This window comes from Megalobrama amblycephala, linkage group LG8, assembly GCF_018812025.1.
Source record: "Megalobrama amblycephala isolate DHTTF-2021 linkage group LG8, ASM1881202v1, whole genome shotgun sequence".
In the NCBI taxonomy this organism is placed as follows: Eukaryota; Metazoa; Chordata; class Actinopteri; order Cypriniformes; family Xenocyprididae; genus Megalobrama; species Megalobrama amblycephala.
This window is the reverse complement of record NC_063051.1, coordinates 17,230,270-17,255,160: the sequence shown is the minus strand read 5'-3', so window position 1 is coordinate 17,255,160 and position 24,891 is coordinate 17,230,270. Positions and strand designations below refer to the sequence as shown.

General features: G+C 37.4%; 1 protein-coding gene and 1 pseudogene across 6 annotated transcripts in view; both read right to left on the bottom strand.

The window, feature by feature from the left end:
- LOC125273912 (LIM domain containing preferred translocation partner in lipoma) overlaps positions 1 to 24,891 on the bottom strand; it is a 278,126-nt gene that overhangs the window by 137,690 nt on the left and 115,545 nt on the right. For all 6 annotated transcript variants that reach the window (XM_048199720.1, XM_048199723.1, XM_048199721.1 and 3 more), the window contains one exon: positions 21,171 to 21,382. In XM_048199720.1, coding sequence (XP_048055677.1) covers positions 21,171 to 21,363 — 193 coding nt within the window. In that variant the 5' untranslated portion in view covers positions 21,364 to 21,382. The remainder of the gene's footprint in view (positions 1 to 21,170; positions 21,383 to 24,891) is intronic.
- LOC125274503 lies at positions 8,171 to 8,287 on the bottom strand (annotated as a pseudogene).

The following is a 24,891-nucleotide window of genomic DNA, read 5'->3' as shown; positions in this document are numbered from 1 at the left end:
TAGATTTTCCTAAAGTTATGAGCAAAGTTCTAAAAACATTCAGTGAGGAACAGAAGAAAATGTATTTGAAAATCTTGCATGGGTGAAATGGACAGGATTAACAATAAAACATTTAAGTATGTGAGCTGTCTGCACAGCCTTTTGTCAAAGTAAGCAGCATATGCCTGTGGTTTCCACGGGAACATTAAGATTCTCATTTATGGCTTTCCTGTCAGGTTTCTACAGAGAGACTTATGTGGGGAGTCTGACATAACAGCCGGTAGTCAGTTAGCTGATGACCAGCTAAAATGTAGAGGGAGAGAGACAGGAATAGTTAAAAAAATAAATATATAAAAAAACAAAAGCAAAATCGGATGGGGGCAGAACAAAAACATTAAGAGAAAATAAAATTCATCTGCAAGTTGTTTGTCAGCAGCTTCTCAAAGTTGCCCTCTGTTTCTGGAGGAAAGATTCTCAACCGCTACTCAAAGTCCTCTAGTTTTGGAGGAAAGACTTGCAAGTGTTTCCAACACTTTCAAGTGTTTCCATTCATTTCATCACCGACAGATAATCCTGCTTTATGATAATCGTTGGCTAGACAGCATAGTAGACAATGTAAAAACAGCACTTTAAGCCACTTACCACCTAGAAACTGAGTAAATGTCTCTAACTGAAACATAAGTTGAATTTTGTACAAGAATTAGATGCATATCCTCTTAGCAGTACTTAAGGGACATGTCACGAAATTTACAGATGCCTTAATACAGTAATCTCCGGGTCTGATGCCAATGGGAACTGAACTCAATAATATGACATATCATTTCCAGTGACAGGCTGATGATTGACCCTGTTTTAAAGATGGAAAATTAACATATGACATGCATCCTAAAGACATGACAGCTTTTAGTCAGCTTAATTCAGACCACTGCTTAGAGTTTTGTGTCTCAGTCGAGCCAAACAAGAACATAAGGAGCCAAATGAGATTGTCACAAATGAAACTGAAGTTTGACTTGCCCTAATTTTTTATAAACCTTCAACTTGCATGTATTGCAAACGCAAATATGAAATTCAGCTATGTTTTTTTTTTTTTTCCGAGGCTTATTGACATAACAGAAATCAATTCTGAAAAATGAAAGCACAGATTAGCTGAAGGAAATTAAGATGTAGGAATTTGAAAAATGTGTGTCAGTTTGCATTAAACTGGAACAGAAAGAGATGTGATGTGAGTTTTAGTTGGCACACACAGAAAAGTAAGAGGACAGTTAAATATATAAATAAATAAATGCCTAATAAAAAGTGACCATTAATATATGACAAATAAATACATACATTACAAAAGTTTGGGATCAGTAGGGGTCAATTAAAAGAAACATTTTAAATTGATCACACACCCACCCCCCTACATACATATATATATATATATATATATATATATATATATATATATATATATATATATATATATATATATATATATATATATATATTTAAGAAAGATCAAAAGAACAGTATTATATATATATATATATATATAACCAAGATGCATTTTCACAAAGAACAGTTCAAGTTAAAAAGAACAGTATTTTTTGTAATAATAATAATAATAATAATAATATATATTATTAAACATTATACATAATAATAATAAGAAATGTTTCTTGAGCACCAAATCAGCATATTAGAATGATTTCTGAAGGATCATGTGACAGTGAAGAGTGGAGTAATGATGAAAATTTAGCTTTACCATCACAGGAAGAAATAACATTTTAAAATTTATTAAAATACAAAACAGTTGTTTTAAATTGAAACAATATTTCACAATATTACTGTTTTTACTGTATTTTTATCAAATAAATTGAACCATAATGAACAAAAGAGATCAAAGACTTACACACCCCAAACTTTTGAACAGTAGTGTAGATTAGCTGAAGGAAATTAAGATAGAAGGATTTGAAAAATGTGTGTCAGAAGAAAAAAAAAGAAAAAAGAAAAAAAAAAAAGGGGGGGGGGGGTAATTTGCCCCCACTTTTGGGAAATAATCATTGCTTGGCTAGTGTGCAAAGAAAAATTAAATCTTTAGTGACCAGGTAAAATGACAGCTTTACCAAGCATAAGTCTCTGCAAAGTTTAGCAGTGGACTGTACGAACAACAAAGTGGTAAGTGATAATATATGGCTAACCCCGTTTTCCTATCTTTAAGTAAATCAGACCGCTGGGCGAACGGTACGTCACCTAATTAATATTCATGAGTTAGGCTAAAAAGAGTTTATAATGAGTCCTCCCCACTTTTCAGATTGTTCACGCTCCTGCCAAAGACCGTTCCTTCAACCTTCTAATTAACGAGGAGGTGAACTAAGGCTGTCAGGACATAAACAGCTCCCCGTCACAACCGCAGTGCCCCTCAGGTGAACTCCATTCCCACATTACCCCAATGGAAAAGAAATGGCCATTATATAGCATGTTCTCTTCTAGAACAAAACTCTTTCTCAATAGAAATGCGAACAGAGAGGGCAGCAGTCCCATAATTAGTTTAGATTCCACTTAACATGACTATATGTAATGTAATGTCTAGTTATTCAGCAAGTAACTCTACAATAAGTAAATCCACTTCACCAGCTAATTACATAAGTTCAAACACAAAATTCTAAAGAAAGCTGTGTGCTTGTTTCCCTGTGCACTTGTTTCGCATAAGGTTTATTACACAATGACTGGATTACAGTGTATTACAATGAGTTATACTGTGTGCAGCATATTTAAACTTACAACAGAGGATAAGAAACTGACCTACACAGGGTGACAGTCTCTCCTGCATAACCACAAACCTCATTCTTTTTTAAATCTGAAAGAGTGGCAGTATAATCAGGATATGGTTCAGACAGGGTGGACTACTGTATGATAACTTTCAATCAGAAAAATGAAGGAATCCTGCAGCATGTTACACAAGATAAACAAGCAATTTTCACAGGGCCCAGACCTTAATAATGTTGTGGGGGAGGTTGCGTCACAGAGATTACTTTCATTTTATTCATTTAGAAGTTTACATGCTTTATATTTACAATTTCTCATGTCGTTCCAAACCTGTTTGACTTTCTCCCTCCTGCAGAACACAAAAGCTGATATTGTTCATACATTGAAAGTCAGTGGAATGCAAAATACTGGACTTTCACTGAACTGACCATATATACACTAATAAGGCATAATATTATGACCACTGAGAGGTGAGGTGATTATCTCTGATTATCGCTTCATCACGGCACCTGTTAGTGGGTAGGATATATTAGGCAGCAAGTGAACATTTTGTCTTCAAAGTTGATGTGTTAGAAGCAGGAAAAATGGGCAAGCGTAAGGATTTGAGCGAATTTGACAAGGGCCAAATTGTGATGGCTAGACGACTGTGTCAGAGCGCCTCCAAAACTGCAGCTCTTGTGGGGTGTTCCTGGTCTGCAGTGGTCAGTATCTATCAAAAGTGATCCAAGGAAGGAACAGTGGTGAACCAGCGACAGGGTCATGAGGGGCCAACGCTCACTGATGCACATAGGGAGCGAAGGCTGGCCCGTGTGGTCCAATCCAACAGACAAGCTACTGTAGCTCAAATTGCTCAAGAAGTTAAAGCTGGTTTTGATACAAAGGTGTCAGATTACAAAGTGCATCACGGTTTGTTGCGTATGGGGCTGCATAGCCGCAGACCAGTCAGGGTGCCCATGCTGACCCGTCCACCGCCGAAAGTGTACAGTGGGAAGAAGGCAAGCCGACGGAGGCAGTGTGATGCTTTGGGCAATGTTCTGTTGGGAAACCTTGGTTCCTGCCATCCATGTGGATGTTACTTTGACACGTACCACCTACGTAAGCATTGTTGCAGACCATGTACACCCTTTCATGGAAACAGTATTCCCTGGTGGCTGTGGCCTCTTTCAGCAAGATAATGTGCCCTGCGACAAAGCAAAAATGGTTCAGGAATGTTTTGAGGAGCACAACAACAAGTTTGAGGTGTGGACTTGGCCTCCAAATTCCCCAGATCTCAATTCAATGGAGCATCTGTGGGATGTGCTGAACAAACAAGTCGGATCCATGGAGGCCCCACCTTGCAACTTACAGGAATTAAAGGATCTGCTGCTAACTTCTTGGTGCCAGATACCACAGCACACCTTCAGGGGTCTAGTGGAGTCCATGCCTCGACAGGTCAGGGTTGTTTTGGCAGCAAAAGGGGCACCAACACAATATTAGGAAGGTGGTCATAATGTTATGCCTGATCGGTGTGTATATATAGTAAACAATATCCTGCGAACATCAAAGGCTTGAGTAAATCATTCAGAATTTACTGCCCTAATCACATGTGGCACAATAAAAGACAGATGTGTACGGCTGCCACTTTCTTTTGTCAGCCAAACATAACAGCTTATTTGGTCTCTGCTATGTGCAAGCCATGGTTGTTGGCCATGCGATGACAGAACTCACAGCATTGTTGGAGCTATAATAAGTCCAACCACAAATCTTTCTCCCAGGGGCCCGCATGAGGAGAACAACCTTTGACCTGTGCGGTGTTCAGAATTCTCTGCACTCAATGGAGAGATGAGAGAAGGGCAAAAAAGGTATAATGGGATATGAAGTGATTGATGAAGGCAGCTGCATGAAACAGCAGAGATCAACACCAGTCGCATTAGGATTCTTGGAGAACGCTCAAGTGTTTACTTGAACTTTCCAAGAAAGTCACAGTTACAGCGAGGAGTGAGGCTTTCTGTTGCTTTTTCTGCCTGTATTATTTTTTAGGGCAATTTTTTGTTACTTAATTACATGACATGCTGATTATTAAATCAAATGAATCCAATTATTTAAACATTAATCATAATTATTCGCAAATCAATATTTGCTGAGAAAAGTCACTAAAAGAAGATAATTTGTGGCAAATGAGTACATCATTTAATAGGCAGAGGCTTCCGAAATTAATATATTCATTTAGTTGTGCTCTATTTAGTTGTTTTTGAACACACAAACACATCCTGTAAGGATGACTAAAGTTAAAACTGCTCAAACAGCAGGAAAACCATTTATTATAAAACATACTAGCTTTGCGTTAGTTTTGCCAGGAAGACTCATTCAGATATGTCACTCATTCACAAAATAGGCATCTGTAATTAGTAGTAATTACGTCACTCATTCATCCCCTTTTCCATATTAAAACCCCACTAAAGCCATGTTTTTCTATCAGTTCGCCAAGTACTTTACTTCCCACCACCACACCAACGCCCACCAGTCTAGGTCCCTGTCCTACAAGAAACTTCCAGACGACACCCTCAACTTATCGCATCCAGGCTGGGTCAAAGTCAAGGGATAGGCTCTCACCCCTAGCAGGCTCTGTCTACCGGCAGGCATTGGTGGCTTTCCGTCTTCCTCCTTCTGACTGCTTGGACAGGGACCTGCTCCAAAAGGACTTTCTTTCATCATGTATAACTAAATAAAAATGTTTTGGTTATTCTTAATCAGCTCGTTTTCTTTCTGTCTTTCTGGTATCATTCCTAATGTGATAGTTCTTTAAATATCTTGAAGATATTTTAACAATGTTGAAAACCAGATTCACAGGTTTGAAATAGCATGAGGTTGAGTAATTACAGAACTTTAATTTTTGGGTGAACTATCCCTTTATGGGGAAATATTTGCCAAGCAGGAACAAATCTGCCTAGAAACTGCACAAGTTTACAGCTTCAGATGTTGTGATTTTCACCTCTATACTTTGATTAAATCATGTCTGAAAACCTGACAAAATTAAACAACTCTTCAAAGCAAAGCTCCTCATGGCCCATATCTGACTCCCCCAACCCAATGAGATGGGGGAGCCTTGGGGGTCTTTTGCTAGTAAGTGAAGTCCCTCATTTGCATTTATTCTAATCCACAATTTTATATCAGATCCACATTGAGATTGATTTAAAAAGTAAACATTAATGTAAACAGCTATAATCTCCCCTTTATCCTCTGATAACAAGCATAGATGTCTGACCTAGCGTATATTTGTTGGAGGGGGGGGGGGGGTGTATATATATATATATATATATATATATATATATATATATATATATATATATATATTTCCTGTAATCATGAACACATTAGAGTTTTTAATATTTTTATACTGTAATAATGGTAACACTTTACAATTCTTTAGTTCATTAGTTAAACATTAGTTAAATGTATTAACGAACATGAACTAACCATGAGCAATACTTTTGTTACTGTATTTACTAATCTTCCTTAACGTTAGTTAATGAAAATACAGCTGTTCATTGTTTGTTCATGTTAGTTCACAGTGCATTAACTAATGTTAACAAGATTTCAATAATGTATTAGTAAATGCTGAAATTAACATGAACAAAGATTAATAAATGCTGTATAAGTTCAGTTCTTTATTAGTTCATGTTATCTAATGCAATTAACTAATATTAACTAATGAACCTTATTGTAAAGTGTTACCATAATAATTTCATGGTTACTCTCCAAATTAATGTAGAAACAGCGTAAAGACAGTATATTTTAAATATTTGTTTAATGGCATCTTTTTATGAATGGAGGCCAGTATCACTGATACTAATACTGATACTGATGTCTCTATGAAACTGACTTTTTTAAGCATTAATTATAGACATTCAACATTACAGTATAACTAAAAGCTATCAATTTCAACATTTATTAGGCTTTAAAAAATATATACCTTTTAATTTAAATTATCTTAAAACAATATTCATATAAACCCATTATAATAAATGTCATATTTACCTGTGGCCTTCCTATACCGGTCTAACAGGTAGGAAATAAACAGAAATTGAATAAAGTTATTAACCACTTCACTGCATGAATTATAAATTAAATATAGATTAATCCTTATTAAAGTTACAACTTTCTCTGTTACCTTCTTTGTTCTTTGATTTACATTAAAGACAGACATCACAGCAACTGGTTTATTAGGCTGTTGTGACTTTAAGACCTGCTGCTGCTAAAGATTATGCACATTTGTGAGGTCAGACAGAGATGTTGACGAGAAGGCCTGGCTTGCAGTCTCCGCACTAATTCATCCCAAAGGTGTTCTATCGGGTTGAGGTCAGGATTCTGTGCAGGCCAGTCAAGTTCTTCCACACCAAACTCTCTCATCCATGTATTTATGGACCTTGCTTTGTGCACTGGTGCACAGTCATGTTGGAAGAGGAAGGGGCCATCCCCAAACTGTTCCCAAAAAGTTGGGAGCATGAAATTGTCCAAAATGTCTTGGTATGCTGAAGCATTAAGAGTTCCTTTCACTGGAACTAAGGGGCCAAGCCCAACCCCTGAAAAACAACCCCACACCATAATCCCCCCTCCACCAAACTTTACACTTGGCATAATGCAGTCAGGTAAGTACCGTTCTCCTGGCAACTGCCAAACCCAGACTCGTCCATCGGATTGCCAGACAGAGAAGCGTGATTCGTCACTCCAGAGAACACGTCTCCACTGCTCTAGAGTCCAGTGGCAGCGTGCTTTACACCACTGCATCCGGCGCTTTGCATTGCACTTGGTGATGTAAGGCTTGGATGCAGCTGCTCGGCCATGGAAATCCATTCCATGAAGCTCACTACGCACTGTGCTTGAGCTAATGTGAAGGCCGCACGAAGTTTGGAGGTCTGTAGCTATTGACTCTGCAGAAAGTTGCCGACTTCTGCGCACTGTGCGCCTCAGCATGTGCTGACCATGAATGAATGAATGAATGAATGAGGCATTTATAAGGCGCTTTCCTATGTACAACTGTACACCCAAAGCGCTTTACAATCATATCAGGGGTCTCTCCTCATCCACCACCAGTGTGCAGCATCCACTTGGATGATGCGACGGCAGCCACAGTACAACAGCGCCAGTGCGCTCACCACACATCAGTTGTAGGTGGAGAGGAGAGAGAGTGAAAGAGCCAATTCAATGAATGGGGATTAATAGGAGGCTGTGATTGGTAAGGGTCTATGGAGGGAATCTGGCCAGGACACCGGGGTTACACCCCTACTCTTTTACGAGAAGTGCCATGGGATCTTTAATGACCACAGAGAGTCAGGACCTCGGTTTAATGTCTCATCCGAAGGACGGTGCTTGTTACAGTACAGTGTCCCCGTCACTATACTGGGGTGTTAGGACCCACACAGACCACAGGGTGAGCACCCCCTGCTGGCCTCACTAACACCTCTTCCAGCAGCTACCTGGTTTTCCCAGGAGGTCTCCCATCCAGGTACTAACCAGGCTCAGCCCTGCTTAGCTTCAGTGGGCAACCAGTCTTGGGCTACAGGGTGATATGGCTGCTGACGCTTGAATTCACTGAGCTCCTGAGAGCGACCCATTCTTTCGAAAAATGTTTGTAGAAGCAGTCTGCATGCCTAGGTGCTTGATTTTATACACCTGTGGCCATGGAAGTGATTGGAACACCTGAATTCAATGATTTGGAGAGGTGTCCCAATACTTTTGGCAATATATTATATAATATATATATATTATATATTATAAACATTTCTGAAAGCACATGCCATAGCTGCTTATCATTGTTAAGGTTTATTCTATGTCTTTAGTTTCTTTGTGTTTTAGTTTGTTCCCCCTGTTCCCATTTGCCTCATTCATTGTTAGTTTCCTTGGTTACTCATTAATCTCTAGTTTGTCTCCATGGTTTTTGATTGTGTTCGCATGCTACATTAATAATTGCTGTATGTATTTAAGCCCTGTGTTTCATCCTTTGTGGGTTCTCATTAATGTATATGATGAAGTCTAGTTTGTAAATGTTGTGTTTTTAGAATTTTGAATAAAACCTATTTGAGTATTTCTCCTTCGTCATGCTATTTTAACCAGCGTAAAGTGACAGAATCATATCGAAAGAAATGTTAATATTGGTGCATCCTTAGTCCAAAACAATAAAAACAAATGTGCTCTCAAGTAAACAGACTTTTTTTTTCATTCAGGTAATTGTTGTTCAAATATTTAGGACAATGTCAAAGAGCTAAGATGCACATTCAAAACAGTCCGATAATACCCTGAAAAATTTTGATAGCTTTTATGCCAAATTGTTTATCATGCAAATTGTATTATATGTAAAGTTTCCAAGTGGCCACCCAAATATTTGGTAGTTTAATCCTCTTAAATCGAAAGAGACAATGAAGTTACGAGAGATAAAAACGGCAGTCATGTGTCTGGATTACACTTCTCAAAATTAGTTTTTGGATTACAGGCCTACTGCAATCTAACCTAAAGCTCTATGCGATTTTAATATGAAGTACTCATATTTAACTTTAGTGAAAACATTTGACACATTAATACTGAGCGAGAAAAAAAAAAGGGCAAATGCACAAACACAAACCTTCCATATTTCATTAAGAAACTACTATTTTAACCCAGATGTTTTCTTGGACCCTTCAACAGCATACATTATTCACTGATATGATAATACTTGCACAACACAGCTCAGAGAGCATTACCCAAATTCTTTTATCATCTTATGTGCTTATTCACAAGTACCCTCTCTACTAAACAATGTTTTCCATTTGTAATAAACATATGTTTTCCGGAAAACAGAAACAGTTATTTTTGACACAAAAGTTTGTTTTGAAGTGTGTTTGACTTTTCAAAAACCAGATTATCATGATTGGGTCTTGTACAAAAGATAATGCAAAGCATTACAACTTACTAAACCAGAGTAGGGCTCCTAAAGACTGCTTAAAGGGTTAGTTCACCCAAAAATGAAAATTCTGTCATTTATTACTTACCCTCATGCCGTTCCACACCCGTAAGACCTTCGTTAATCTTCAGAACACAAATTAAGATATTTTAGTTGAAATCCGATAGCTCCGTGAGGCCTCCATAGGGAGCAATGGACACTTCCAAGATCCATAAAGGTACTAAAAACATATTTAAATCGGTTCATGTGAGTACAGTCGTTCAATATTAATATTATAAAGCGACGAGAATATTTATATAAATATAAATATATTATATATATATATATATATATATATATATGAAGAGTTTGGTTCCAAAATGCAATAACTCCATTTTGATTATTTTGACTAAAAAGGTGTTTTCTTTACCAAGAAAGTGGCAAGATGAAAACCACTATTTTCTGTTTCAAACATTCACATAGCATCTTTTGGATATAAAAACATTAAAAATTCAAATCTACATTTTGATTTTAAAAAGTTTATTATAAAAACGTTTTTTTTTCCCCCCAAAATGCAATAAATCCTTGACACTTTTTTTTTTTCCAAAATGCAATTAATCCATCAATATAAAAGTTATTTTTCAAATTGAAAATACACAACAAAGTAAGTTGATTCACATATATGACAGAGTCTAAACTTTGCCAAAATCTATCTTATATACAGACATTTTACTAAAAATACATTCAGCCGTCGCTTCCAAAATGGTCATCTTGTTAATGTTATGAATTATTTGCCATTACCGATTAAAGAGTATCTGGCGCCACCGCACGGTTACATAAACACATTTGCCGAGTACATTGGCATTAAAAACGTCAATGTTTACAGTGCGTGGAATGGTGCGCTGTGATTGGTTGAGCGGATATATCACGTTCTGCAGAAAAAGGAGACTGGCGTTTGTCGCGTTTTGGAAAGAAAGGGAGAAAACATGACAGAATAACACAATGGATATCGCATTTTGCGCAAAATTAATGAATGACTTTTCAATACCGACCAGATACAATACTGAATTTGGCGGAAACTCAATTTTTTGAAAATGGCGTTAATCGCATTTTGGAACCAAACTCTTCATATTATATATATATATATATATATATATATATATATATATATATATATATATATATATATACATATACATATATACATATATACATATACATACACACACACACACACACACCGATCAGATATAACATTATGACCACTGACAGGTGAAGTGAATAACACTGATTATCTCTTCATCACGGCACCTGTTAGTAGGTGGGATATATTAGGCAGCAAGTGAACATTATTTCCTTAAAGTTGATGTGTTAGAAGTAGAGTTGTCAAAAGTACTGACTTCGGTACCCGTGCGTTGATCATAGCCAATCACAGATATATCTGATGAGCGAGTGAACACAATGGCCAATCAGAGGTGTTTACGAATCCGGTCAACAGTGCTCAAAGCGTCACATTTTTTTACATTTTAGTACTGATTGGTACTGGAGTCTGTACTTTTGACAACTCTAGTTAGAAGCAGGAAAAATGGGCAAGCGTAAGGATTTGAGCGAGTTTGACAAGAGCCAAATTGTGATGGCTAGGCAACTGGGTCAGAGCATCTCCAAAACTGCAACTCTTGTGGGGTGTTTCCGGTCTGCAGTGGTCAGTATCTATCAAAAGTGGTCCAAGGAAGGAACAGTGGTGAACAGGGTCATGGTCGGTCAAGGCTTAATGATGCATGTGGGGAGTGAAGGCATGGCCCATGTGGTCTGATCCAACAGACGAGCTACTGTAGCTCAAATTGCTCAAGAAGTTAAAGCTGGTTCTGATAGAAAGGTGTCAGAATACACAGTGCATCGCAGTTTGTTGCGTATGGGGCTGCATAGCCGCAGACCAGTCAGGGTGCTCCTGCTGACCCCTGTCCACCAAGTGCTAGCAGTGCACTGTGACTTTTCTAAAGTGGCAGCAGTGGGCACGTGAGCATCAGAACTGGACCACGGAGCAATGGAAGAAGGTGGCCTGGTCTGATGAATCATGTTTTCTTTTACATCACGTGGATGGCCGGGTGCGTGTGCATCGCTTACCTGTGGAACGCATGGCACCAGGATGCACTATGGGAAGAAGGCAAGCTGGTGGAGGCAGTGTGATGCTTTGGGTAATATTCTGCTGGGAAACCTTGGGTCCTGCCATCCATGCGGATGTTACTTTGACATGTACCACCTACCTAAGCATTGTTGCAGACCATGTACACCCTTTCATGGAAACGGTATTCCCTGGTGGCTGTGGCCTCTTTCAGCAGGATAATGCGCCCTTCCACAAAGCAAAAATGGTTCAGGAATGGTTTTAGGAGCACAACAACGAGTTTGAGGTGTTGACTTGGCCTCCAAATTCCCCAGATCTCAATCCAAATCGAGCATCTGTGGGATGTGCTGAACAAACAATTCTGATCCATGGAGGCCCCACCTCGCATCATACATGGTGCCAGATACCACAGCACACCTTCAGGGGTCTAGTGGAGTCCATGCCTCGACAGGTCAGGGCTGTTTTGGTAGCAAAAGTGGCACCAACACAATATTAGGAAGGTGGTCATAATGTTATGCCTGATTGGTGGAAGTCAATGGTCACCAAAGCTCTTTAGTTACCAACATTCTTCAAAATGTCATCTTTTGTGTTATACATGTGACAGAATTTTCATTTTTGAGTGGTGTCACTTGTACACAAGTGAATTGTACACATGTGGTGAAATGTAATGATGTAAAGAACAGCAGACACAGCGGGTCATGGTAAATGTCAGGCTCCGCGGCATGTGCTGATCACTGCAGCCCACAGCCACCGTAAAGTTCTACATTACGGGCGTCTAGGACTGCGTCTGAGAGTCTTATGTTTGACTTATAATATGTATTTGATAGATTTAGTTAGAACACACTTTGCACAGCAGAACATTTGAGCCAAAAAAGTTAAAGAGGAACCTGTGAGGGTTACAGAAAAGTCATAGACTGGCAAACCAAAATGGAAAAAAAATTATTAATTAATTATAGTACATATTAGGTGGAGAGACTTGAATCTTTGCCCTTTACAATTAAAAATATGTCACATTTTATTGCAATTCCTGTGACCAGTGTAACCAATTTGTTGGTAGTGGGAAGGGGAGAAGCAAACTGACACTTGCCAATGCCATTCACCCTGTCAGGTGGTCCCAAGTGTTGCTAAAAACAGAGTCTGAAAAAAATAAAGCTGACAGACCTTTTCTCTGCATTGCACAGATGTTATTTTTCTTATAGCACAGTGAACTCACTTGCACAGAAATTAGATACAGTACATGTGTGTGTGCTGGAGTTTGAGTGTGCAAGTATATGTATTTTTGAGGTTGTGCATCAAGTGTTGAGCAACTAATTGCTTCCCCAGTATAAGTAAATAAGACGTTGAGGTCACTGATTTCACACTAGTAAAACTGCAATCGAAAAAACACTTTGTTCTTTCAATACAGAAGAAAATACACAAGCTTGTCACTAAAAAGCATCACGGTCTGGAAACTATGTAAAGCAGGTGTTCACACACCCTTCATTCTTTTGTTTGGTTTTGCTTTCTTGAACAACCGAGTGAACAAGTTCCTGTTTTTACTGACTATCCGCTGTGAATTAGACATGCAGGTGTTTAACTGTTTAACTGCGCTGAGTTGACTAACTCTAAACTAATGTACATAACAGGCAATTTTGAGGTTTGTCACATCACAGGGTGCCATGGTCATGAAAACAAGAACATAATATTGGATAAAGATATGGGTATCTGCTAATAGTTGCCCACTGATAAAAATAGGACAGTAAAGAGAAGTCATAAACTGGCTTGTTGCCACTTTTTGATATAGAGAGGGGACAAGCTACATGAGCACCACAGATTAATGTGTTTGGGACAGAGACTGTTAGGCCACAGCTCCAACAAAACAAGTATCACTTCCAATTGTTTATTTATTTATTTATTTATTTAGCAGGATGACACAGACTTGTCTACATTTGCAGAATGAGAGAAATTGCATGTGATTAAATTAGTGTTGTCAAAAGTACCAACCGTGATACCAAGTCGGTACTGAAATTTTAAAAAATGTGATGCTTTAAGTGCTGTTGAGCAGATTCGTAAACACCTCTGATTGGCCATTGTGTTCTCGCGCTCAACATACATGTCTGTGATTGGCTACAGTGATCAACGCATGGGAGCATTTGAAAGCACATGGAAGTGTTTGAATTTGAAAGTGTTTCGAAAACCGAAGCGGGAGCGTTTGAAAGCAGACGTCTATCAGCAGACCGGTCCATGACAGACGCCTGCTTTCAAATGCTCCCGTGTGTATCTGTGTAAACGCTTGGTGAAGAGCATCATTGATGTCTATTTACAACATGTTTTTGAGGCGTTGATCATTATAGCCAATCACAGTAATATATGTTGAGCGCAGCCAATCAGAGGTGTTTACAAATCCCCTCAACAGTGCTCAAAGGAGAATTTGATTAAATATAAGGCAATAATCACACCTAATTAGGGCTGCACGATTTATCTCAATTTTATCGGACGTAATTTGGCAAAGGCTGCGATTATTTAATGCGCAGCTTGTCAGAGCTGTACGGCTCTGTGATCAGTAGTAAATGCTTCTCCATCTGAAAGCCAGAGGGCGCAGAAACTGCAAATATGCCCTGTTGCCGAAGTAGAACACGTGTCATTCAAGCAAATCCCATACTATCGCTGTAGCTGAATAAACAGAAGATTGAAAAGTTTTGATCGATTAAACATGACTAAAGGCAGGAACACACCAAGCCAACGGTTGGCCGTCGGGCAGTTTTTCTTCGTCGGCCGACTAAGTTTTCTCAGTGTGTTCTGCAACGTCGGCTGAAGTTGGTCCTCGTCGGCTTTTTTTCGGCCGATTCGAAATGTTGAATCGGCGTTGGAGCTCGTCGGTCCGTCGGGCCATCTGATCATTCTGATTGGCTGTTCAGATACTGCCGCCTGCTGGTACGGAAAGGCATTTCATCTCACGCAGGCGCAGAACGGACATGCTACTTGGCCGTCGGCTGTTTAGCGTCGGTTTGGTGTGTCAGGGCAACTCTGGACACAGACGCTGCCGACGTGAGCCAACGCCGCAGTCTGCTTTCGTTGCCACTAGTTTGTCGGCGTCGGCTTGGTGTGTTCTGGCCTTAATAAACACACGATTGCCTTATTCTGCGTAAGAAGCCACATCATCTCACAGAAGGATGCTCAATTGTCATTATAAAGTGAGTTTGGAGTAAAAACATGTTGTCATTTGTTGGACAAGATGTTAATAAATGCTTCTAATGTCTGGAACGATGTTTGACGCGTGTTACTTTTTCAAATGCACATTATAAGCGATTCAAACTCGCAGTGCTATCAGATGGATTAGCATTTGGAGCCATAGTTCATTGACAAGCCGCGCATATAAAAATAATCGCAGCTTTGCGATTTCATAATAAGCTAAATCGTTTAAGCGGGAATTCAATGTTTTTGTTTTTAATCATCTGATTAATCGTGCAGCCCTACATCTAATTATTATTTTCTTATTATATTTATTATTTATTAATGCATTAGTCTGCAGTCTGCTCAAACAAATAACACAAACATGTTCACGTGTTTTTAATGAACATATACAGTGTGTGCTGTCTCAAACAAGAATGTTTAGACTTTTTTTAAAGGATTTGGTCAAATTTTATGACCAATTTATGCAGAAATCCAGGTAAATCCAAAGAGTTTTCATACCTTATGCAGCTTCACACACACACACACACACACACACACACACACAGGTTGTTCCACATTTCCCATCAGATTAATTTAATGTGAACATCAGCGTTAAAAACCTCATTATCCCTGTACAAACTCTCACTTTGACGAGACACCTTTACAATGATTCCCTATTACTATTTGCTTTATCTACTATGATGTTCTTTACTTAATATAAAGTACCCTTGCTAAGATAATTGACACGTTCACTTATCTCCATTAATAAAAAGTCAATTAGCTTGCCAAGGAATTGGGCTTATCCGCTGTAATAGAGGCCTAATGAACTGCCCTCAAATCACGGCCTCAACTCACCCTATCTTCCTGCACATTTTCTCACACAATAGCACATGGGCAGATACAGGACCTAAAACAGCTTTTATGTTCTGTATCTGCCTTTCAACCTTCAATTAGAAATGTTCCAGACAGAAGCTCAGAATAAGTCAAGAGGTTAGTCAGACATGAAGTCATAGCACTGAATACAACAGACGGCGGCGAACAGTGATAACAGGCAGAATTCAAATATGTGTGTCGTCTGACCACTCTTTAACATCGCATGTAGCCGATACTAAATGATAAAACGGAATGAATAAATCAGTAGAGGCATACTAATTCTATATTGGCAACAGTCAAGTGTCTGGAGAAACACTTTTATTCAGGTACAAGGCTGCACTGGCCATTTTCTGACTGAATAAATAACACAATCAGCTTTAAACAGGCCCTTAAACAGAATATAACATAAAAACAATTCCAAAATATCATAATCCACCCAAAAAATATGTACTCAATGCCAAAAAGTAAACAACTGAGGTACACCGACCAACTGTCTGTTGTTTAAACTAATCCATAAGAAACATGTCCTGAAGTAATACCTGACAAACAAATAATAATAATAATAAAAACATGTTTGTCACTGTCAGTCTTGATCAGCCATGGCTATATTTCATTGGTTTGTTTTTATGTTACTTAGCCTTGACTTCACATTGTCATAAGCAGCTGCAAGCTGGCGGTAATACACAGAAGCATAAAGGAGATATTACACAACGCATCCACTTCCTGTGGCAAATATTGGATAATAGAAGGCTGATACTGTTTTTCAAGCACCTTGTTTAGATAGAGACACCCTAAAATTTGCAGAAGTGTGAACCGCAAAGCCCACGAGAGCCCTTCTAGCGTGACACAGACCTGTGCACAAACTCTTCCTTTGTGCTCTCTGAGCTCTGTGTAACTGTAAGATTAATGAAAGTTAAGAAAAAGATTATTTCAGTGAACTAGTGCAGAATTAAAGGAACATCAGCAAAAATTGGGCTAAAATGTGGTGTAATTGGAATGAAATATTGCCTACAACCTAGCTCATTAATTACTGTTTCATATTATTAGTAAAAGAACTGATTCTGTAATTCTTAAACTGCATCAAAAGGTACAGATAGTGGATAGCAAAAGATAGAAATAATGCAATTATATTCGAAAGTTGCAAAACACAAAAAATACCAACGTTCCCCAGCACTTTATGGACATATTCTTACATGTGTAGCGATGTTTTTGCTTCTTAACTGCAGTCCTCTCTCCTTTATGTTTTACTCATAGGTATAATCTTTAAAATACACCACATAAAGAATGCAAATGAATTTAATTTTTGTTAACTGTCCCTTGTGAGTCTGGTTTATAAATAAATTACCCGTAAAGAGAGACTTTCTCCATCATTTACAGAGAAACAGGTGGTATGCTAGGGACTTTTGTGTGAGAGAAAGACGCTTGCGCTGTGGCTGCGATTAGTTTCAATCAACTTCGAAGGTTCCAATCAGTTTTTAAGAATTATACAGAACAGAATGGAGCATTTGCAATGTCAATCTGATTTTTTTTTAATCCAGTCATAATGTCTATAATTGATTTTTATATATTTTAATGTGTTAACTTTGACAGCCCTACATCAAGAAGATTGATCATTGAAGTAAACATCCAAAACGACAAAAATGCGTTAATTCAGCACATTGGTTGAAGGCATTGGAGCATGTTTCTCTTTGTTCACTCTAGTATTGTAAAATTAAAATGGGACAAAGTAAGCTCTGATAACTCTGTCTTGCATAAAGCTGCCTGTTTGACTGGGACAGACGTGTGAGAACTCCCTCCAATAATCTCACCATCGCTTTTCATCTGAAACAAAGGCAGGTCTCTGTCGCTCTCACACCATCAAAGAGGAGAAGGGTTACAGCATAAAATAAGCCCTCAAGGTCCTCTATCTTTCTTATTTTCCTGTGAAATATTTAAAAATAGAACAACTTAATTAATACAATTTTCACCATAGAGATTAAGTTAAAGTCACATTTCTAATCAGAAAGCTTTTTAGGGTCCAGAAAGCCCACACTGTAACCATGGAAACCCCTATCTGACAGAGCTGCTATCAGCCAATTAATGCAAGAAAAGAGCACTTTTATTGCAGAAACAAATTCCCAAAAATACCCTTTAAAAAAATTAACAAATTGCTAAAGGGCATGCCGTTAGCTAAGACTTTATGTCCACGGAATACAAAAATGCCTGTCTGGGTAGACACTGCAAAGAAATCAAAGTAACACTTTTGAGCATTTATGTGCTTTCACTCATATTTACGTAATACCCAAGAGCCATGTGTCTGTAATCAGTAATCAATAACTCATGCAACTCTGCACGTATGCTTGTAAATATGAGCTTCATGGCTTATTGGCTTTATTTTTCTGGCTGGCTGCAACTTTTTAAACTTTATATAACAAAATATCGATAGAAAACATCTAGGTACTCTGAGGATTTCACATACTTTTGACAAAACTTTTATATTTAGGTTTTGCATTTTCACATATGCAAAACATCGCCCATATGTTCTTGCAAAAAAAAAAAAAAAACTTCCTCACCACAAACAAAAACAAAAAGTATCATAGTGTTAACATAGAAATCTGGTGCAATTGCAATATGTTTTTTTCTTTTTTTTTTTGAGTTATAAAAACTCAGAGTGAAATTACGTTCAACCAACAATCATTTGATTTAACAGTGAGTTAAAGGAACTTAATAATTTGTGGCACAAACAAAAAATTTTAAGTTGATTATTCAAAAAAATTAAGTCGCTCCAACTACTTGAGTTGTAACCCTGGAACCTATTAATCTTATCTATTTCTATCCAGAGCTATCATAGAACATGCTTAAATATAACTTGTTTAGCATGTATATTTAATGAACAAGTAAAATATTACTTGTGGCATTAGCACAGTCATTGCTTATGGAGTCAATGTAGTGTTTAACTTCATACTCTTCAGCAAAATGGTAACTACAAAAACTTCAGCATTACAGAAACTCTTTTAAATGTCAAACATAACAGCACTAACAGGTCTTTTCTTTGACTACAAAAACAAACACATAAAATACTTAATTTCAACATTTATGCTCCTTATCCAGTCATGTTGGGAGCTAGAAATCCACTGCTTAATTTACGAAATTATCAAGAAAATGTAATAAAGTTTCTACAGCTTTTTTTTTTTTTTTAAACATCAATTAACGCAGAAATTTGAGTTTAAATTATGCACAAGTTGTGGTAACATGTCCCCTGAATTACTTTTTAGAGATGCATCCCTAATGGTAATACAAATATAGCAATAATTCAGTACCATGTAACTAATTAACTTTTTATGTAAGGGACAATAACAATAACTAGTTATGACATTCAACTCATACATCATAATCAGAGTCTCTTTTCCAGGAACATCATCAGAGACAGAGACAATGAGAGGAACATTAACAGTCTGAGCAGCAGGGCATAAGAAAGATGACAGGGGGAGGGAGTTGGCACAGCAGAGGGACACATACTTGGCACCTGCCACCCATCAGGGGCTGAACAGTGACACTGGGGCCATGTTACTCTAATGGAATGTGTCACCCAAGACCTCCAGTGAATGTGAACATCACATGCTACCGAACACCTGGACATAAGCCAACTATGATTCTCATAAACAGTCCCATAAACATTCACATCTCCAACATAGACCTTCTCACATATAGTACAGAGTCCTGATTAGACCTCATGTGAGGCGATTACACATGAACAACTTATAGCTTGGCTTGGTGATTTTGGTCATTAATGCTGAAACAAACGAACAGAGGAAAGTATTTCGACAAGAGACAAGAGAGCCGTCACTATTTTCATTTTTAAACACTTGCAGTCTGTATAATGAATAAACACAACTTCATTCTTTATAAATCTCTCCCACAGTGTGTAATGTTAGCTTAGTCCTCCAAACAGAGGACTTTTTAAATTATTTTGTACAGTGGACACACAAAGTATTTCGACACCTAAATCAAAAAAGTATGAATTCATTACTTTTCACCAGGTGGTCTCAAGGTTATTATAGTAGATCAGTTCCCATTGGTGTGCTAACAGAATAACCACAGGTGTAATCCATCACTTTAACTAAAGACATATTACAAGGCTGACAACCAAATGTCCAAAATAGTTTGTGTCCTTATTTTGAACAATATATCTATTTTCTTATCATAAAACAAACAAAAAAAGTGTTCTTGTATGGAATAAAAATGTAAATGGACAAATCACTTTTCAAATTGACAAATGAATAAACATTTAAAACAGTTTATGTTTAGAAGTGCAATTAAATATTACAATAAAAGAATAAATTAATAAATCATATTTCAAACTGACAAATCAATGGATGAACATATTTAAAACTGAATTGAATTAATGCTAGTTAAATGTAACAATAAAATAATTATTTTAAAAATAATAATTTTTGAATGCAACTTTTAAATTGCCAATTGCTTTTCTTTATTAATTTGCCAATCAAGGAACCACAGGAACCAATCAGCTATCAACTGAATTTTAAGACTCTGCCTTTTGACACACAATATACTTGTGCCATATTTCTTTAAAATAAACTTGGTTTAATATTTCATTAAAAATAAAATGCAAAAACATTCATATATGTTGAAATTTGGATTAAATTTTGGGAGACAATTTAACAATTAGTCTATATAATTTGTTGTTGTGTGTATAATTTTTGGTATTAAAAAAAAAATTATATAAATATATATATATATTTTTTATGACACAGTTTAACTCGGAGATCTTGTCATATTTTATTACCATTTTTTTTAACTATAGTGAATAAACTGTATTAATGAATTAAATGTTCAAGGTGTCTGAAAACATTTTGGTATATATATATATATATATATATATATATATATATATATATATATATATATATATATATATATATATATATATATATATATATATATATATATATATGTGTGTGAGTGTGTTTTCCAGATGTCTTTTTTAAAGTGCTAAGATAGACCCCGCATATAAATGGCTACCAGTGGTGGACTTTCATGGTCAGATGGTCACCTGTCCTCAAAAATAAAATGTCATTGGCAAGACGACAGCTTCAAAGAACCAGACAAGACTTTTTAGTATGATGCAAGACAGACCAAGAGTCCTTGTGTCCTGCAGTCCGGGTACAGTAACATCCTTGGATATTTCAAGCGAGTTTTGCATTTTGAGTTTTCAGTTAAAAGCCACATTTTAGTCTGTGTAATTCAATTTGATGCACCGTTTCTCGTTTATGGTTTCCCAGTTCTGATCCTCCAGCGGAAAAAAAAACTTTTTGCAAACCCGTACATGCGTTCTGACCATGGTCATATGCAAATATGTTCAAATGCTAATAATTAAAAAGTCAAGGCTTTAAATCTTACCAGATCCCTCATGTGTTCCCTCCCCAGGTTGTTTATAGGGGTTGAACTTGGGCTTAGGAGCCACAACGGGAGCAAACTTCTTAGGAGCCTGTTGCTGGGAAACAGAAATGCTGGTGGTACCCATGGGTAAGCTGGTCTCCATTCGTGCACTCACATGACCTTGCTGGTCACCATCATTATGGCCACCCCACATGTTTCTGGAGTCAAGAAATCTAAAAAAAAAAAAAAAAAAAAACAACAAGACCACATTATTATATTGCACTGAGATGAACAGGTCCCATAGCACCCAGAATGCCCACAATGTGTGAGGAACTGTTGCAGTGTATGAATTCCAGTGTTACATTCCTTCCATAAAAATATAGTTGCTTTTATGCATAATATAGATATGGGTGGATGAACCAATGTGGTTATTTGCATCAGGGACAAAATTCCCATCCCTAGAGCTCTGTGTGATTCTTTCCCTCTCTTATTTCTTAGCTGTGGACTTAGCAAAGGAAACTGTGCATTTCAAACAGCAGGCATGGAAGAACTAGAACAAGTTCAGAGTGCCGTCAAATCTGATTATTAAATCAGAAAATCTGAGCGTGCCCCATGATTCTATGAGTTCACCCAAAATAATGCTAATCTTGTCATGACAAATGAAGTTCAAATGACTCACATGCAATATTCCAAGTTAAACTTGAAACCAGATCAGTGTGTTTTCATTCAGACCAGTTTTGTGAACTGTATCCTACGATTTATAAAAAGATTGAGCTCAGAGAAATGATTTGTTGATGAAACAACTCTCATGAACATGCAAAGTTTCAGTTAAACCTGTTTACACAATGCTGTTGTATTACTATGTTCAAGTCATGACAAGTTGAGCGCACATGTGCCACTGTTATGAGTGGGAACAACTGGATTATACAGATCTCGCCCCCCATTGACTACCATAGTAGGGAAAAAATATTATGGTAGTCAACGGGGGGTGAGGTCTGCTTGGTTACAAACATTCTTCAAGATATCTTCCTTTGTGTACAACAGAACAAATACATTCTTTTAATTACAATTACAGAATTTTCATTTTTGGGTGAACCATCCCTTTAAGTTTACACTGGCTTCATAAATTGATTTAAAAAAAAAAAAAAAACACAATGTGCATTATTTTGTTTGTTATTTTGTAGAAGTAGAGTAAAAACAAAAGGTACCAACTCAACAACAGTGATTTGAACGCACTTGTCCTCATAAGTATAACCTTTTTTAACCCCCCAACTTCCCAAAATGATATGATCATACCATAAGGACCGCATTTATGACACTTATTGGTTAATCCTTCACTTCCATTAGTTATATTGTCAAGAGTGGCCAGGGCATTCCTCAAAAATTTGGATCAGCATGGATAAATAAATTACTTTCCCTTTAAGAAAGTGAATTGTTTCAGATATAATTAAGTCAGGACTTGGCACCCTCCAAAACCAAAGATGGTGCTAATCATTCCTCAAGTTCTCTGGGACGTACCAAGGTATCAAATAAGAGACTGTAATTTGATATAATCCCTTACTTCACTCACAGCACTCACACTTCCATAGTTAGAAGCAAATAATCACCATCTTGCTAACTCGTCTCAATTTAAATAAAAACATAATACGTCAACTGAGCGTGATGTGATGAAGAACTGGGGATGTACTAGTTGTGTCGAAGCTTAGACAGCTGTCAGAGAAAATGACAGCAGTTCAGCTTTCACTGACGTGGTGAAAGCTGTAGTAACAGCAACATTAACAACTTGACATTATTGATGACTTCTAATGCATTTATTGACAACTTCAGGGGCATGTGAGCTAACTGCTGCATCACAGCTCTAGCCAACTTATTAAAATAACTTTTATTTGTGTTCAACTTGTATCTGAGATAGACATATTTACATAGCTGGTGTTTTCTACCTGTTTGGGTATCTAGCTCCAGGGCCACTGCTGTCTATTTTGACTCTTTAAATTGCACCAGCTTAATAACACATACTTCTACTTCCCTACTTGGCTTATTTGTGTTATTTCCAAACATAGATTATTCTGATTCAAAGAATTCTTCATAGTAAAAGTGACTGTATAGGTTTAATATGGCCTTTTATGTGCCACATGAGAGTGGCAATGATAAATCGTCTAATAAATAAAATTGTTGAAAATACAGCGGGATTTGACAGAGGTACAAAAGACTGAATCTGTGCCATGCAGGGATTAAAATAGCTCTGGTCATTACATAGTTTGATTTTAGCCTGTAATGCCAACTGCAGAGTGTAGCGTAATGAGATAACTAGCGGGTTGAGGTAAACTGTGGTTCTTATGGCGTTATATGCGTTGTGACTGGCTGTCCTGATATCAGAATCCTCATGATCTTCAAGCTGGATTTCCTTGAATAAGCCCTCAGGGGTGCAATAAATAAAATAAAGCATTTCTTAAAGACATACATCTTTTCGAGAACAAATAGATCACGGAAAGAAGAAATAAAGCACGGGTCATCCTAATTGCAAGGTTAACATACAAGTCAAAAGGGTGGTACAAATGTAAAAAATAAATAAATAAATAAATACTACAGACTACACTCTCATAAATGTGTCAAGGTCAAAAGGTCAAGATCAACTCCACAAAAACAATGATAGTTATATAATATACTGCCCGGCCAAAAAAAAAAGTTTGGATTTAAAGTCTTTAGAAGTGTCTAAGATTGGATTATTATTGCAGTCAGGGTGCGAACTACGGAGGAGCTCGGCTCCCCTTAATAAGACATGAGCTCCCCTGAAAATGTGATATGTGAAATTTTGGGCGTCTCAAAAAATATCGACAATGTGTTATTTTGACATGCAATTTCAGTTTTGTGTAATGTGATCATCCTGGATTATTATGTGTAAAATTCATTCATGCATGACGGTGATTTAAACCTAATTCACTTCAATAAAGATAACTATAACATGCTATTCTTGTCATGAGCATCAAGGTGTAGGGGCGCTGCAGTGCAAATTCCAAGTAGTGTACACAGTCGTAGCTGTTATGTATCTTTGTAACTCATTGTAAATCCTCTTTTGAGGCACGCGCAAGTGGAACGAACGCAGCGCCAGTTCCGTTTTTTTTCCGTAAGTAGAATAGGGAAGGCGTAGGACATACAGCGTAAGCTTTTTGAAGAATACGGAATTGCGGTTTTGCAGAATTGCGGTTTTGGCACATGCAAGGCGATCATTTGTTTATATAAAGCATATACATTTACATTTTTTTTCGAAAATGACCGATCGTTTCACTAGATTAGACCCTTACACCTGTTTCACACTGCAAGCGTGAGCATCACGTGAGCAGCGCATGAGCGTAACTACACCGTCACTGCAGCTGCAGAGACGCGCGAGTATTCACACTGCAAGCGTTTGTACAGCGTCACAGCAGCGGCTCGAAGCTGCATATAAAGTGAGCATTTCTTTAAAAAGACAGCTATAAATTTGTTTTTATAAGTTGGTCTTTTATAAACTTGAGAGTCTTGAAAGTTTGTTAACATGGGGAGGTGTACAACATTCTCATATAAACGTAATAAATAAATAAAAGCCTTGTGTCATCCATTGCTGCAAACGAATGAGGTAAGCTTTGTGTTTTACATCATCTGCCGCGTGCACGTTTACAAGACAGCAAACTCGGCAAAAAAAGCCAGCAAACTCGGGTTTGATTTGAGTATGCTGCAGCCTATATATATATATATCTCTGTGTAA